We start from the raw sequence: 18376 nt of genomic DNA, 5'->3' as shown, positions 1-18376 counted from the left end.
CTGGACCTATAGAACTTATTAGTCTGAACCAGCTGTGTACTGGCTGAACAGGCTGTGCGCTGGATCATAACAACATTTATTACTCACTGACAAATCATGTGTATCCTAGAGTTAGACATATGTATACTCCCTTACATTTATCCTGTCTAACAAGACATTGAGGAGAGCAACCTTAGTTAGCCCTGACCTTTAGATGACTTAGTGACATCTCAGGCCTAAAACCTCTGTGTAGCCCCACCTTGGGCTATTTTTCAATGAACTCTGGGTAAAATACCTGCACAGTAAATTCTTAAAGTGCATGTCCCTTTAAGAACTAACCACTCCTTAACCACTTCCTATTCCTGCCCCAAAACACCTAGTTAGCATATTTGGCACATATTTCCCATAGAATATCCTATATAAACTTCACCTGTAACCTTCTAAGGTTGCAGCTTCCCTAAAAACTCTTCCCTGCTGAAAAGCTTCATAAATATTTACCTTGACCTCAACAATGTTTGAGTCCATGAATTCTTTTCCAGACAGCCTACACAGGGAATTCCAGTCTTGGAATTTCCCCCCCTTCCAGCCCTCATCAGTTGAACTCCCTGTCTCAAGTCCCTCCCAACTCTAGTCCATCTTCTACTCAGTTATCAAAGCACAAGTCAGACTATGTCACTGCCCTATTCAATCTACTCTAAAGGTTTCCCATCACTTCCAGGATCAAATATAAGATCTTCTGTTTGATTTTAAAAACTCTTCACGACCTGCCTCCCTGCCCCACCTTTCCCATCTTCTTATTCCTTTACTCTCTTCTGAGTACTTTGTGATACAATGACATTGGTCTCCTTGTTGTTCTTCAAACAAGATATGGCTAGAATGTTCTCCCTCCTCATTTCTGTCTCTTGGCTTCCTTGGCTTACTTCACAGTCCAACAAAAATCCCACCTTTTACAATGTTGTTGGTTGATTGTTGTCCTTTGTTCTTGAAGAGGACCAAAATGACATCACTATGATAAAATCAAGTTTTAATATATCTGACTGTGCCTGATTAGATCAATATGAGCTCGGAATGCTCTACCACAAATCAGGTACAAATAATCCATGTGAACATTTGGGGTAGATACTCTGAATCTGCACATCCTGTATTTCCTTTGAGCTTTTTCAATTCTACTTTGCTAATAGAGCACAGTACCTTCTCTGATATGGGCATATCATGCTGAGCCAGTGACTCCCATGTCACAATAAATTCCTAACTTCTTAAGAGAGACCTTGAGAGTGTCCTTTTTGGCAAGTAGACATTTTGCATTTGAACAATGTGGCCAGCCCATTGGACTTGTGCTCTCTGAAGCAGACTTTGAATGCTTGGCAGTTCAGTTCTAGTAAGGACCTCAGTGCCTGGTATCTTATCCTGCCAGGTGATCTTCAGAATCTTCCTAAGACTATTCAAAGGAAGTGATTCAGTATCCAGGCATGATGCTGCTATACTATCCAGGTTTCCCAGGCATACAACAATGAGGTCAGCACAATGACTCTGTAGAACTTCAATCTAACCTCTTCTAGACTTTCCTTCAGAGCCTCCCAAACACTAGCTCTGGCAATGTGTATGTCAACTTAATTATAAATACGTACATACCTGGAAAGTACGCTACCAAGGTTAGTGAACTTATCCACAGCATTCAAAAATTCTCCATATGTGGTAACCATATGTTACCACATATGGATAGGGTAGTGGTGGCTGATGGAGCACCTGCTTTCTTGGAGTTAATTGTTAGGCCAAAATTAGCACAGGCAGCAGAGAATTGATCCATACTTTGTTGCATCTCAGCTTCAGATTCTGCATTGAATGTACAATCATCTGCAAACAAAAAATCATTCACCAACACTCCCTCCACCTTGGTCTTGGCTTACAGCCTTTTCAAGTTGAAGTGCTGATAGAGCCACATTGAGTAGTGATAAGAACATGATTCTAGAGAGATGAGCTGAACACTTCCATCATATTCTCAACAGACCATCATCAGTCAATACTGAGGACACTGACTGTTTACTTCAGGTTGAAGTCAATCCCTCCTTGGCAGAACTTCCAACTGAAGAAGAGGTTTTGAGGGCCATTCGGCTCTTTTCATGTGTGCAAAGCACCTGGTGCTGATTCTATTCCAGCTGAGATTTACAAGGTAGGGGGACCATTGCTCATATAAAAGTTGACTGAAATTGTCCAGGTTATATGGCAAGAGGAGGCTATTCCCCAGGAGTTCAAGGATGCTTCCATTGTCAATCTCTACAAAGGTAAAGGGAATAGATTGTCCCGTGACAATCAGAGGGGGATCTCTCTCTCTTAGTCATTACTTGCAAAATTCTTCCTAGAGTCATCCTTAATAGGCTGATCCTTAACCTGGAAGATGGTCATCTACCTGAGAGCCAGTGTGGATTCAGAAAGAGCCAAGGAACAGTCAACATGGTGTTTGCTGCCCGACAACTCCAGGAGAAATGACAGGAGCAGAACAGAGGTCTGTACACAATATTTGTACATCTGACTAAGGTTTTTGATACTGTTAGCAACGAGGGCTTATGGAAAATTTTGTCAAAATTTGGTTGCCCAGAGAAGTTCATCAGCATTGTACACGAATTTCATGATGGCATGTTTGCCCAGGTTCTAGATAGTGGACAATGCTCTTGTACTTTACCAGTCACCAGTGGAGTGAAACATGGCTGTGTGCTTGCTCCCATGGTTTTCAGTCATGTTGTCAAGCTTTCAATGAAGATGAACATGACATCAAGGTCAGCTACTGTATGGATGGTAAGTTCTTTGACCTTTTACAAAAAGCCCTTCCCAGTCTCCCTTAATGGTAGTGCTTTCCCTATGTTGGTTATTTCTAATCTATCCTGTATATAGCATTTGTAAATAGTTGTTTATATGTTGTCTCCACCCCTTACCTCACTCCATTATACAATGTGAATACTTTGAGAGCAAGAGATCCCCTTTTCTTTCTTTTGTATCCCCAGTTCTTAACATAGTGCCTTACCCACAGTGGGTACTTAATAAAATGTTTATTTACTAACTGAATGATCACCAGAAAGTTGGCAAATTCTTTTGGCCACATTACTAAGGTAGAAGGGGATGTGAACGCATTCGCTGCTGATATTGTTCATTACTGATAATAGACTTTTGTATTTTCACATACAATTCCTTTTTTCGGCTCTTCATATGTAAAAATGCTCATTTGTCAAGTTCAAAATAACAAAAAATAAGAATCTTCCTTAAAGAAATGATGGATGTGATGAATATAGAAGCAGCTGGTGGCAAAGTGGGGAAGAGCCCTGGACTTGAAGTCAGAAGGACCTAAGTTAAAATCTAGATGATGACACTTACTAGCTGTGTAACCCTGGGCAAGTCACTTCCTCTTCATCTGCCTCAGTTTACTGATCTATAAAATGGAGATAATAATAGCACCTATTTCTCCGAGTGTGAAGATCAATACAAATGAACTCACATGTAAACAACACTTTACTAACTTTGCAGTGCTAAATAAATTGTAGTTGGTATTATTGTTACTACTGGTATTATGTAAGACAGAAGCATGGAAAGACATCTGAAAAAAATGCAAAATGAAGTAGATCATGGAAAGCAATAGACAAAGTAGATGGGAAAAAAATATGATACCATCAAAACAAATGGAACTGAATGCTATAAAATCCTAATGACTAATCTTGACCCCAAAGAAGAGATGGTAGTCAAGGAAAGTCAAGAAACAGTTATTAGGCACTTACTAAGGGCCATCCACTATGCTAAACATGAGATACGTGGATGCCCCTCTGTCCTTTATTTTCAGACTTATTTAGAAAGAGAGGCCAGGAAGGATATGGGTATACAGTGGTATACTAGTAACATTTAATAACCAACTGCAGAAAAAAAATATATGTTTATACATGTCAGGGATATATATATATGTATATATATATGTATATATATATATACACATATAAAACATTATTTATATATATTGTATCAGATATGTTTGTGTGTACAGTTATTTCTTCTACATCGTGGGGTTTAGGGTCATGGCACTCCCATGATCTGGAAAATCTGTGTAAAATTTTTTAGCCCTTCCTTCTTCCCAGAGAAGAAGTTTGATTTTTTTCTTTTTCTTTTATGGGGTACCTTACGGTAACATTTAGGTTAAGTATTTGGTCATGGGCTCTGTGTCTTTGCATTTCATCTGAGGCTTCCACAAAACTCCAGAAAATATCCCATTTAATTTCTTATGCCAACTCATGATATATAGAAACTGTGATAGGGTAATTTGGCAGGTAGAAGGGATACCTGCATACCCATTGACATATTTCAATTTAATCTTCATCATTAACATTTTCTCTATTACTTTTTTTTAAGTTGATAATCAACGAGACAACAAATCAAGCCATTTGTGGATTCTGAAGGGTGAATACTTTCCCTGAAAATTTAACAATCTGCTCTCCACAATTCAAGCAGGTTCCAGAACACCCCTGTTGGTATGGAACTCTGTCTATAATGTTATACTTGGTTGATTTGATCTCCAGATCAGCCATGCCAGGAAAAACTTACAGTTTCTTTGGATGAGAGTGAAATAAATGGAACCAATTGAAGGAATTCCAAAAGAGGATAAAATTAGTGATCAATTAGCAACGTTGTCAAAGGAGTTGTCGGTCTAGTATGGGCTACATGTACACATAGTCTGGCGATGCTTCCCAACACTGAGATAGTCATTCCGAGATTTTGATTAGAGGAAGGACATGATCAACTGAGAAAGATGATCATGAGATCCCAGTTTTAGATTGGAAAGGGATGTCAAAGGTAATCCATTCCAAACCCATCATTTTATAGATGAAGAAACTGAGGCCCATTGAATTTGCAGAATCATGGACGATTTACTGTACAGGAAAGTAGGTATAAACATTTTAGAAAGGTTTTCCATTATAAAGGACAGAAAATTCATAGGATTTACCCACTGATTATTTGAAAATTCAATTCACCAAACACTGTTTTTTAATGTCCTGAGCAGAGAAATGCAGGGCAGTATGGATGGAGCATCTTGGCTGCGCAGGTATAGTGACCTATTGTGATTACAGGGTCTTTTGCCTATGTGTTGGCCAGAGGAGGAAGGCACTTCCTCTAACACTCTCCTGCTGGCCTATGCCTCAGGGTCCCAGTAGAAAAATCTCTATGATTGACTCCTCAGAAGCCATGCCCAAGGAATCTGGATCTGGAAGCAGTAAGCTTTGCCACCCCTGCAGCCCCTCTGGGATTCCTTCCCAGTTCTACGTGAATAACAGGGACAGGCTATGGTAAGGAAAAACCTACAAGTATGTCTAGGTGACAAATGATAGAATGACAATGATAATAATTAATTATAATAATAATCTGGCATTTCTAAAGCACTATAGGATTTTTAAGAGCTTCACATGTCATCTCTCATCTGAGCCTCACCACAGCCCTGGGATGTGGATATGATCCACGTTGTTACCCTCATTGTATGGATAATGGAATTGAGTTTCATGTTGGGTGTGAGATCTGAACTGCAGTCTCCTACCTCCAATCCCATTGCTCATCCCACTGCCCCACACTGCCTTCTTCTACTTTCCGTGTTCTCCACATGCGCCCAACAATAAAGTTGGGAAGCATTCCAATTCCAATTATAATCTAGAGACAGAAGACCTGAGTTCAAATCCCATCTATATGAGACTGAGCAAGTTACCTAAATTCTCTGAGTCCTAATTCCCTCATCTTTAAAATGAAAAGACGAGAATAGGTTGCCTCAGAGGTTCCTTCTAGTCTTAAGCCAATCATCCCATGAGTAGGGAAATTTAAACCTTTGAAAGAAGAGGATGAGACCAAAGCAGCTTTGTGCTCCCAGAGATGATATAAAAGAGCTATTATCTACTCTGACACTTTGCTGAGATGTGGATACTGACATGTCCCAATCCCTCTGTAAACCTCAGCTTCCCCCTGCCCTTCTCCTCCTCCCCAAAGAGAACCATGGATTCTCAGAGCTCAAAGGCCATCTAATCCAATTCAACAAGTCAGTAAGAAACCCTTTTATTTGGAATCCTCCACAAGCAGTCATCCAAGCTCTGCTCAAAGATATCAAGAGATGGCTACATACCAAACAGCTCTGATTGTTCAAAAATGTTTCCTCAGATTAAACCAAAACCTGATCTGTCATTTTCACTGACTGGTTGTCCTAGGGCCAACAAGAACAAATCTAAAGTCTCTGTCACATGACCTTCCCTTGTCCCCCCACCCCCATTCAGATATTAGAAGGCAGTAATCAGGTTCCCCCTAAGGTTCTTTTTTTTTCAGGGACTATGAGAGATAGAAGTCATTTCCTATGAACAAAGTCTAAAGTTAGGGCAAGGGCAAAGGCACAGTCTAGGAGCCAGGGGACTAGGGCTAGCCAAGACCCAGAGAGCTTATCTCTCCTCCACTCCTAGCCCCTGAGACCCTCTGACCCTCAGGGGTCACTAGAAAATGGACACTGTGTTCTGTGATCCTTTCACAAGCCACACCTGCCAAACAAAAGATGCCCAATAGATCTGCTTTGATTATTTTCAAAGAATTCAATAAGAAACCACTATCTCACTGCCCTGAGGATGGGATAGGAGGGATTGATCTTCACATAGACCAAGAAGAGTTAATTAGCCTTAAAGAAGGCTTTTCTGACTGAAGGTACTGTCAGATAGGAGTGTAGGGTGTGTTCAGGGAGGACCAGTACCAGTACCTTTGGTGTGATGGCTGCCAAGCCCTTTTTGGGGCTCTTTACACCTTTGGTGTCCACCTGTTCCACCTAACGCTCACCTGTGACTCCAAGAAGTTGCAGCATGCGCAGCGGCCACACTCCGGCAAACCATTTTGGCAGACAAGCCAAACCAGGTTGAGGGTAACCAAAGGTTCTGAAACCCACTGGTGAGTTAGGGGGGTGTCTACCCCAAGCATGTGAAGACTTCATCTGGTGACCCCAAATATTCACACAGACTATCTGTGCCCAACCTGTGGTAGAGCATTCCGAGCTCGAATTGGTCTGATCAACCACAGTCAGTCCACTGAAATTTCACTTTACAATGGTGATGCCTTCGAAGATGAAGGACAACAACGACCACCGCTGTCAGATAAAGCCTCCACAGAGGAGGTGCAGGTATCTTCTCTGGAGCAGGGAGACAGTCTCTCTGCAGTTGGGCATTGAAATTGTGCAGGGGAGTGATGGGTGTTAGACTGTCTGTGGGAACAGAGGACTGACAGAGATGACCTCAAGGCTATCCTCATACTGGAACCCTGGGTACCCTTTGATACACCCATACTGTTCAGTTTATCATGGTCCTTCTTAAAACATGTCACTTAGAACTTGACACAAGCCTCATAGTGCTTTCCAAATGACAAAAGGCTTTTTCTCCCAACCATACTATGAGGAAGGGAGGACAAGGGTAATAATCCCCATTTTAAAGATGAAGAAACTAAGGCTTAAAGACCTGCCCAGGGTGATACATTGTTCTAATACATCTCAGAATGAAGTTCCTAAAGAAAGCTTCTAAGCTTCAAGCCCAGTGTCTTTTTGTGTGACTTTAGGGGGTTGGGAGAAGGAGATTGAGGGAGACACTGAGAAATTCAGTAAGTCACTTAAATTGGTATGCTGGGCTTCAGCCAGATGGGCACAGGGCCAGCCATGGCCTAGGGAGCTAGACATCCCCAGATGAGTGCGTCATGAGCAGAGAATGCCAGGTATACCCTGCCACCAGCACTGGGACAGCAGCCAGAGCTCTTGGGGATTTCCCAGTAACCTGTTCTCCCAAACAGGACATAGCATGCCAATTCCTTAAGTACCTCATGAAACACTCTTCCCACTGCTCCCCACTCACTTTCTGGGAAAGCCTTCCCCTAACATTCATGGTGAGATCCAGACTCCAGGCAGGGCTTTTTCCTGGGCTCTTCAAAGTGCTTACTTCTCTTTTCTTAATTAACCCTCAATAATCCTGCAAGAAGAGCAGGGCGGTTATTATTATTCCCATTTTCTCTAGTCCAGAGAAGGAAGCAGATCCATAGAGCAGAGGAGACATGCCCAGCATTATCCAGTGGATTAGTCTCAAGTCCAGCATTTAATTTAAACCAGGACTCCCAATTCAGTGTTTTGGTGGGCAGCACTGATGGCCAGAGTGGAGGTGAGTCTGAAGTTGCCTTCTCCCCATCACCTATGCTCTGGTCTGATTGAGCTGAAAGTCTCCCAGCCAGGTAAAGCTTTGGAAGTGCTTTCTATCTCTGAGCTTCTATGATTCTATGTTCTCTGAAGGGGCAGTGAGGCAGCCAGAAAAGGAGCATTAGACTGGGAGAACTGACTTCTAGCTCTGGCTTCCTCAGCTCTGAGTGGTCCTACACAAGTCACTTGACTTCCTTGGGTCTCAGTTTTCTCACCTGTTAGATGCGGCTAAAAATATATGAAAGAAATTTGAAAAGATATAGAGTGCTAAAAATGGGCAGAAAATGTTTATTTTATTAGGCATTTAGGGCTGGGGCACACCAGTCCGACAGGAGGATGCCATCTTTCCATGCCAAACCTATCTTGCACAGGGGGAATAGACCTCTGTCCTGTTCTCCTCTGGCCTTCCTTAAAAACTTACAAATGAGACCCAAGGCACCAGCTACTGCCGTCTGCGGCCAAGGATATCTAAACCTCCTTTCTGTGGCTGCTTATTGCCCATCCACAGATGCCAGCTGAACTTTGGAGTTTAGCAGCTAAGAAATTCCTTCTCTTAGCCCTGTCCATTCCCTGTTAGCATATGGAGCTGATGGCTGGTCCCTTCTCCCTCCTGGTGCCACTCCAAACAGAACTGCTTCTAGAGGGCGTCAAGATAAAGAGGTAATGGAGATGAATAGGAGAGAGAGAGAGAGAGAGAGAGAGAGAGAGAGAGAGAGAGAGAGAGAGAGAGAGAGAGAGAGAGAGAGAAGGAAGTGTTACTGAGTTGATGCAGGGTGAGGTGGCCTACAGCTCCCCTTGGCTGTCAGAGACCAAGAAGTAGGGAGCTGGATCTGCTGAAAGGAAGGAAGGAGGCAGAGAGTTTGATAAGGAGAATTTCCTCCTGGATCTCTGGTGGTCACTAAGAGAAGGGTTAGAGGAAATCCAGTCCCTCCTCATCCTTTCCTCCAGCTCTCCACTCTTGGGATCTAGAGGGTTGACTTGGAGTCTGGGGAAGAGAGCAGATGACCCCTGGAAGACCCTCCTAGTGCAGGGAGAGTTTATGAGGATGACATGGATTCTTCTGGCCAGGGTTACCCTAGGCAGGAATGGGTATGATCTGAAGCTTACCTCCTCCCAATGATTCCCTTTCCCCTCCCCCAGGCTGCCACCCTTCCCTGTACTTTGCACTTCATAGGAAAGAGAACTTAGGCCCTGAAATGGGCCCCAGTCTCATGGCAGGTGAGCCAGAGACCAAGGACCCTATGGATATGTCCCTATATTATCTGAAAAGGAAGCTGTTTCAGGCTTTAGCACCTCAGCTATTAGCTGTTGAGTCTTAAGAGTGAGAACACAGGGCCCTACAGGGGGATGAGTGTGGATCCTAGAAGCATAGTTCTTGTGTTGGGGAAAAGACTTTAGAATCCATCTAATCCCACCCTTCATTTTACAGATGAGGACAATGAGGCACAGAGAGGTGAAATAATTTTCCCTCCACTACCAAGGTCACACAGGTAAGTAATACAGTTGGAATTTGAACCGAGGACATGTATTCGAGATAATTTAGGGGTATTAGTGGGCATATGGTTGCGAGTAAGGGGATACCTGGGCCGACCTATAGATATATCATGAACTAGAAATAGCCACCCTTTGAACACTAAGAGGGTGTGTGTGTGCTGGGGAGAGGAGGGATAACGGTTGGGGACTGCCTAGCTAGAGGAAGCTATATAGTATAGTAGATAGATTATTAGCCTTGGAATAAGGAAGATCTGAGTTCAAATCCAGTCTCATTTACTAGCTCTGTGACTCTGAGCAAGTCGTTTAACCTCTTTCTGCCTCAGTTTCCTCACCCATAAAATGGGGATCATAATAGCACCCACCTCCCAGAGATGTTGTATAGATCAAATGAAATATCTGTAAAGCACTTAGTACAATGACTGGCATAGTGAGCACATAATAAATGCTTTTTCCTTCAACTCTTGAGTTTGAAAGATTTTGAAAAAGAAAGCCCCAGGCATGAGGCACAGCATGCAAGCGGGTCCAATTTCCTCCTGCTTAGAATTAATATCATTTTATCACTTTTCTCCCTTCAATGCCTCAGCCTCTTGAGACCTTTCCTGAAGTCCTTTTTATGCAGCCCTGGACTGGGTGATGTTGGAAACATGAGATCACCCCTCCCCTTAGAGAAACTGAGAAGAGAAAAACCCACCTGAAGTAGATAATACCACAAGGACATGAGAGACAGAGATAAAGAGATGGACAGATAGGTAGGTGGGAATGATAGCTAGACAGAAAAATAAACATAAAGACAGACAGATAAATAGATGGATGGGCAGACAGAGTGATACACAGATAGGTAGATAGGTAGATAGATAGATAGATAGATAGATAGATAGATAGATAGATAGATAGATAGATAGATAGATAGATAGATAGACACAGCAAGCTCTGACAAAGTCCTTACCATATTCTATGCCCTGCACTAAGACCTGGGGCTACATATAAAAGCAAGTATCCATCAGAGTAAGGAGCATCCAGAAGTAAAGTCCTAGTTTCTCAGGGGGTAGAAATAGTTGAAGAGAGAGAGATAATGAGAAGAAAATGTTCAGGAACAAATGAAAAGACCAGGAAAGTAGTCTCTCCGGTGGTCAGAGAATGGAGGAGAAGGTAGTTCAGAAAAGCTTCATAAAAGAGGTGAGAACTGGACTTTGAAGATTAAGAGGATTTGGATAAGCAGAGAAAAAAGGCAAATACATTCCAACCAGGGGAATGAACTGGAGCAAAGGCTCAGAGGTGAGAATTAGTATGGCCTGAATGGAAAACAATAGGGATACCAGTCTGGCTATGGAAGAGCATTTATATTGGGGAGCTATGGGAGAAAAAGTCAGTTTGAGAAAGCCTAAAATGCCAGCATGAGAAGACAGGTTTTGAGTTGATGGTCAATGGGGAGCAATTAGAAGTTTTTCAGTTAGTGGACTAGAATGGATTAAGTGTCTACTGTGTGCTGGACATGGACAGTTAGGTAGCACAATGGCTAGAGCACTGGGCTTGGAATCAGGAAGACTCATCTTCATTAGTTCAAATCTGGCCTTAGATACTTACTAACTATGTGACCTTGAGCAAGTCACTTCACCCTGTTTGCCTTAGTTTCCTCATCTGTCAAACGAGCTGGAGAAGGAAATGACAAACCACTCCAGTATCTCTGCCAAGAAAATTACCAATGGGGTTCACGGAGTCCAAAACAATTGAAATATGACTGAATAACAAAATTGATTGACTAAATGGTTGAAGAAGGGAAGCAGAGATAAGATTTAGTCACAGATGAACTACAGAAAAATTAAAAATTGTGGGCAGAGCATTATCTCTATGGGTAGCAGACTTTGGTTCAGATCCCAGGTTGGCAAGGTCACTTGTATCCCCTTAGACAAGTCTCTTCTTTCTTTGCTTCAGCTTTCTCTTCTGTAAAAGGTAATAGGAGGAGGGGGAGACTAGATGATCCCTAAGGTTCATTTCAGACCTTGTTGCTTTGATTTTTAATAGGGAAGACTCAAAGATGGCATCAAAGTTTGAACCTTAAGTAAACTGGGGAAAAGAAGAAAGGAGAAATTGGCTTTAAAGTGAAAATGACAAATTCACTTGGCTCTGTTGAATGAACCTGGAAGAGATGTGCTATAAACAATTAGATTGTTGTGTTGTTTGTCCTTCATTCTCAAAGAAGGTCTCATGGAAAGTGATGCCATGACTTGCATGTGAATTGCGTTTAAGTGAGGAGGAGCTGTGCAAAGTCATCAGCCTCAATTTCTCTTCTGGAGTCATCTGATCCAGTGGCAAGACATAGATCAGGACGACTGGTGAGGGCCTGGGCTACAGTGGGCCCTTTTCCTTGGCCTTTTTAAGCTAAGGTCTTTAGCTGAGGCAGTGTCCATTTAGTGATTAAGGCTGGGTAAAAAATGAGGCAGAGAATGACTTCTTTATCTGGTAAAAAAAAAAAAAATAGGTATATGGGTCTGGAGTCTGGAGAGAAGTCCTTCCAAACTGGCAATAGTAGCTAATCTTTAGCACTTTAAAGTTTGCCAAGCACATTATATATGTTATTGTTTCATTCTGATTCTTACAACAGTCCTAGGACATACATGTTATTTTTATCCTTGTTTTACAAGACTAGGAATCTAAAGTATCTAAGGTTTAAGTAATTTGTCCAGGGTTATGCCTCTAATAATTGTCTGAGATAGGATTCAAACTCAGGTATTCCTCACTCTATCTAATGTTCTATCCAACTGACTTGTTAGATTTCTACATAGAGTCTGTATGACTTAAATCTGCTGAATGAGGGCTATGGCTGCAGGGATAGTGGGTATACTCCTTGTAAATGCAGGGTCATCAGCTACCTGCTTACTCAAAATGATATGAAGGCTAGCTTTCAAATGGGAGTTTCCTCACTTGTAAAATGGCAATAAAATATAACACCTACCTCACAGTGTTGAGCGAAGTACTTTAAAAACTTAACATACTACAAAAATATCTCCCTCATTCTCATAGCTCAAACTATCACCCTCATACAGATGGTCCAGTTCAACCTTTGATTTTATAGATGGGGAATCTGTAGCCCAGAAAGTGAAAGTAATCTTGTATAAAGTCACAGGGCCGTTTATTGTCAGAACCCAGGTCTGATGACTCTTTATTGAGTGGAATCTCTACTATGCCATTCTGTCAACACTTTCTCTTACCAGAACACCAGGGGAAACATCTTTCTATCATAACAAAGCATATCTATCAACAGCATCTTGACATCTCAGGGATGGTGGTGAATGCTTATGAGGAGCAGATTCATTGAAACCCCAAGGAAATCACTGGCATTCTAATTTCATCTGAATGAGATGTGTGAAGGCACCTTTAGTCTTGCAACCCTTCTCCAGGATTCTATGATCCCAGAAATAGCCCTTCACTCTCTACAATCCAGAACCTGCTATTCTGATTCTCCTACCCTCTTCCCTAGCAGGAGCATCTGGGATCATAGAAGGACTTTGAAAGATGGGATGCTCCAGTGAAAAGAGCACTGAGCTTGGTGTCATGGAACCTGAGTTCAAATTCCATCCCTGTCATTCCCTGTGTGGTGTGGGGCAAATCACTCTGGGCCTCTATTTGCTCAGCTGCAAAATGAGGGAGCTGAGCCAAATAAACTTTAAGGTTGCTTCCAATCTAGATCTACGATCCTGTGAAGTCTCAGTTATGTTTCTCCTTGACAGGTGAGTGATGGTGCAGGAGGTCATCTGGAGGAACCACAGCTCTGTGTCTGAATTCATCCTCTTAGGCTTCTCTAATGAGCCTCAGAGTAGGCTGCTTCTCTTCACCTTCTTCCTCCTTCTCTATCTCAGCACCCTCTTGGGTAATGGGCTCATTATCACCCTGATCTACCTGGACTCCCGCCTTCACACACCCATGTACTTCTTCCTCAGTGTCCTCTCCCTGCTGGATATGAGCTATGTCACCACCACTGTGCCCCAGATGCTAGCACATCTGGACCATCCAAAGAAGACTATCTCCTATATTGGGTGTGTGGCTCAGATGTATATCTTTCTGGTGCTTGGCATCACTGAATGCATCCTCTATGCTGCCATGGCCTATGATCGATATGTTGCCATTTGCCATCCCCTCCGTTACACCCTCATCATAAACCGTCTCACCTGTGTTGCTATGGCTGCTACCTGCTGGACCATTGGTCTTCTTGGTGCCCTAGTCTATACTGTCTTCACCATGCACCTACCCTATTGTGGCCCCAATGAAATTAACCATTTCTTCTGTGAGGTCCCTGCAGTTCTGAAGCTAGCTTGTGCAGACACATCTCTCAATGACCGCGTGGATTTTTTCCTGGGTTTCATCCTGCTGCTGGTCCCATTGTCTCTGATCTTGGCCTCATATACCCGCATCTTTGCTGCCATCTTGAGAATCCATTCCACTCAGGGAAGACTCAAGTCCTTCTCTACCTGTGCCTCCCACATCACTGTTGTCATCATGTTCTATGGGCCAGCAATGATCATGTACATGAGGCCTGGCTCTGAGTCTTCTCCTGAGCATGACAAAAAGCTGGCCCTGTTCTATAATGTGGTCTCTGCCTTTCTCAACCCTATCATCTACAGCTTAAGAAACAAGGATGTGAAAGGAGCCTTTCTAAAAGTCATAATTAAGAAGGATGCTCTCCAATGATTGAAGAATGATCTGTGGTTTCCTGAATTATCAAGGAGGTGATTGGATTCAGTTATGGTCCCCTAGAATATCCTCCCTTCCTCTGTTAACTGTTGGATTCCTCCTCATACTTTAGAACTCAAACAAATGTCACCATCTTATCCACAGAGCTGTGGTACCTTATTTGGCTTTCCCCATCAGACCTCTCAAAGTGCTTTTATAACTCCCTCATGCCCTTATCACGTATTTACATATATGATGAGTGTTAGTATCTTATCTTCCTAATATATTGTAAATTATATGAGTTCTGGAACTATATCTTATCTAAACTGCAGAGAGAACATGAGCATTGTTTTCAAGTATTTAAAGGCCCACCATGCACGAGTATTGGACTCATTTTGTTGCAACAGAAGGCAGAACGGTGAGTAATAGTGGTGGGGTATGAGAGAGGGGAGTTTTAGAGATGCACATTTAGACTTGATTTTTAAAAAATTACTTTATAACAATTATAACTATCCTAAGAAAGTGACTGAAATAGCAAACACATTGACCCAGAGATTCTTTTGCTAAGCATATACATACATACATACATACACACACACATCACATATTTCTTAAATGTATGGAAGCAAGAATTTTTTAACATTCTTTTTTTTTAATTTTGAGCTCCAAATTCTCTACATCCCCTTCTTGAGAAGGCAAGCAACTTGATAAAAGTTACACATGTGCAGCTAGATGACACAATGGTAGAGCACTGAACCTGGAGTGAGGAAGACTCATCTTCATGAATTCAAATCTGTCTCAAAACACTTCCTAGCTGTGTGACCCTGGGAAAGTCACTTAACCTTGTCTATCTCAGTTTCCTCATCTGTAAAATGATCTGGAAAAGGAAATGGCAAACTACTCTAGTATCTTTGCCAAGAAAACCCCAAATAAGGTCAAGAAAAGTCAGGCACAACTGAAAAAAATGACTCAAAAATACACGTCTAGTCATACAAAACATTTCTACATTAGCCATGTTGCAAAAGAAAACCCAGACAAAAAAATACAAGAATAATAAAGTTTTCAAAAAATCCAATCTACATGCAGACTCCATCAGTTCTCTCTCTAGGGCTGGACAGCATTTTTCATCCTAAGTATTTTGGAATTGTCTTGGATCACTGTATTGCTGAAAATAGCTAAATCATTCACAGCTAATCATCATACAATGTGGTTGTTACTGTGTACAATGTTCTCTGGGTTCTGCTCACTTCACTTAGCATCGGTTCATATAAGTCTTTCCAAGTTTTTCTGAAAGCATCCTGCTCATCATTTCTTATAGCACAATATTCTTCCATCACAATCATTTATGACAGCTTGTTTAGCTATTCCCCAATTGATGGCATTCCCGTAATTTTCAATTCTTGGCCACTACTAAAAGAGCTGCTTTACATGTACATAATACATATATGTGTTTGTCCACATATATGAATACACATATGTAGAGGGCTCAGGGGAATGCAAGTCCCGTGATCAAGGCTATAGCAGAGGCAAAGCCTGTTCCTGTGGAACTTGTGCTTACTCACACCCTGGCAGAAGCCCTCCATGACCCTGGAAACTGATGTTCCTGCAGATACTGATGTGTTGTCAAGAAAAGTTGCAATAGGGCCTGGGAACCCAGGAACTAGCTTCAGGAATAGATAAGCTTCGTTACTTACTTCAGGTGTAAGGACGTGGGATAGTCATGAGATGGTGAAGTAATGGGATGAGCTCAGCCTGCAAGTGATTATGGTTACAGCCTTTATAAACCCTGACTCTCAGCTGAATAAACAGAGTTGCTTACCATCTCATCTCCCCCCTCATTCATTGCTCACAGTTCGCTCAGCCAAGACTGACAGGCACTGCTGGTCAGACTAAGACCTGTTGGTCTGGGGGACCTGGGGGGCTCAGGCCCTAACCCCGAGCATATATGTATGTGTGTGTGTGTGTGTGTGTGTCCTTTTTCTTTTATCTCTTTAGGGTACAAACTTAGTAGTAGTTTTGCTGAATCAAAGACTATGCACAGTTTTATGGCCCTTTGGCCATAGATAGTTGCAAACTGCTCTCCAGAACGGTTGGATCAGTTCACAACTCCACCAATAGTGCATTAGTGTCCCTATTTTTTCACATCCCCTCCAACATTTGTTACTTTCCTTTTTTGTTATATTAATCAATATGATAGATATGAGATGGTATCTCAGAATTATTTTAATTTGCATTTCTCTAATCAATAGTGATTTAGAGCATTTTTTCATATGACCATAGATAGGTTTGATTTCTTCTTTTGAAAAGTGCCCATTAATATCTTTTGACCATGTGTCAATTAGGGAATAACACGTGTTCTTGTAAATTGGACTCAGGTCTCTATATATTTGAGATACCAGGCCTTTATGAGAGAAATTTTCTCAAACATTTTTTCCCAGCTTCCTGCTTTCCTTCTAATCTTGACTGCATTCATTGGTTTTGTTTGTGCAAAAAAGAACTTTTTAATTTGATGTAATCAAAATTATCCATTTTATTTTCAGTAGTGCTCTCTATCTCTTGTGTGATCCTAAATTCTTCCCTTATCCATAAATCTGCTCCCCTAATTAGCTTATGATATCACCCTTTATGTCTAAATCAAGTACCCATTTTGACCTTATTTTGGTATGCAGTATGAGATGTTGCTATATCTAGTTTTTGCCAAACTGTTTCCCAGTTTTCCCAGCAATTTTTGCTAAATAGTGCTCTTTGTTCTAACTTTTTAAACATTAGTTGTCTTCATTTCAGGGTCTTTGGCATAAATCGAGGCAAGCTATTGACCCCTTTAATAATGGGCTCTTCAGCACCCTGTAAATAAACTGTTATCTTGCTTGGAGAGAATGTCCCTCAGTCTACCAATGCAGACTTTGTGCTTGTGACACAGATCAGGAAACTGAGGCCCAGAAAATCTAAGTGATTTGCTCCACGTTACAAAGGTAAGAAGTGGTAGAATCAAGATTTGGACTAAAGTTGTCTGGACAACAAATCCAGTCTTCTCTTTGCTGTACCACATTACTTCATACTGATGTGGAGTACAAACTCCTTTCATTCGATTCTTAAAACAATGTGAGTCAGGGAAACATCAAATTATTTCCTATTTTGATCAGGCGTATTTGTGGAAGAAAATTTTCATTTTTAACACATTTGACAATGTAGCACCTTGCAGGTAGTTGTCACTTAAAAAAAACCAACCTTTTGTTGGATAGAATTGATGTCCTTAAGAAGGAACTTTATATTTAGAGTATTGTTAATTGAAGTCCTATATAATCCCGAACCTGGGTGGGAACATTGCTGAACCCAGGAACATGACAGTGAGACTCAAGGTGCAGTTGGTGTATGCAGAAGAGGAGGCAAACTAGTGTTTGTTTTTGATGAGAGTTTGAACCTAAAGTAGTTGCCTGAGGTCATTCCATCATTGGGTTCTTAAAAAAGATCATCAGTTCCTCATGTCACACTGCTGGTACACAAGAGAGGTCCCCTTCTCTCTTTCAAGTCACATTCTCTCGCAGACCAGCTCCATCCTTGCCCTGGTATGGACAGACTCAGGCACTTTCCCTTGCCCCAATACCCAATATCTTCCCTGAAATCACCCTCACCATGGCTTTGAAGGCCATTAGGTTTCTTTCATGTGGCAAAGCACCTGGTGCTAATTCTATTCCAGCTGACATTTACAAGGTAGGGGGACCATTGCTCATACAAAAGTTGACTGAAATTTTCCAAGTTATATGGCAGGAGGAGGTTATCCCCCAGGAGTTCAAGGATGCTTCCATTGTCAATCTCTATAAAGGTAAATGGAACAGACTGCTTGCCACCATCACAGAAGGGTCTCTCTCTTACTCATTGCTGGCAAAATTCTTGCTAGAGTCCTCCTTAATAGGCTGGTCCTTCACCTGGAAGATGGTCATATACCTGAGAGCCAGTGTGGCTTCAGAAAGGGTTGACGGAGGAACACTCGATATGGTGTTTGCTACCTGACAACTC

At 41.9% G+C, this 18376-nt stretch overlaps 1 protein-coding gene across 1 annotated transcript; it reads left to right on the top strand.

The window, feature by feature from the left end:
* Window positions 1–13426: 13426 nt before the first annotated feature.
* On the top strand, window positions 13427–14377 carry LOC140507490 (olfactory receptor 2A12-like). Its single transcript, XM_072615561.1, has one exon. It carries the CDS (start codon window positions 13427–13429, stop codon window positions 14375–14377), a length of 951 nt encoding a protein of 316 aa, XP_072471662.1.
* Window positions 14378–18376: the final 3999 nt, after the last annotated feature.

Source organism: Notamacropus eugenii, chromosome 5 (assembly GCF_028372415.1).
Source record: "Notamacropus eugenii isolate mMacEug1 chromosome 5, mMacEug1.pri_v2, whole genome shotgun sequence".
In the NCBI taxonomy this organism is placed as follows: Eukaryota; Metazoa; Chordata; class Mammalia; order Diprotodontia; family Macropodidae; genus Notamacropus; species Notamacropus eugenii.
The sequence above is the reverse complement of the archived record's forward strand: the minus strand, read 5'-3'. Positions and strand labels throughout refer to the sequence as shown.

Bases quoted from the DNA above. Each gene is read 5' to 3' on its own strand.
- LOC140507490 (XM_072615561.1), top strand. From the start codon at position 13,427: ATGGTGCAGGAGGTCATCTGGAGGAACCACAGCTCTGTGTCTGAATTC.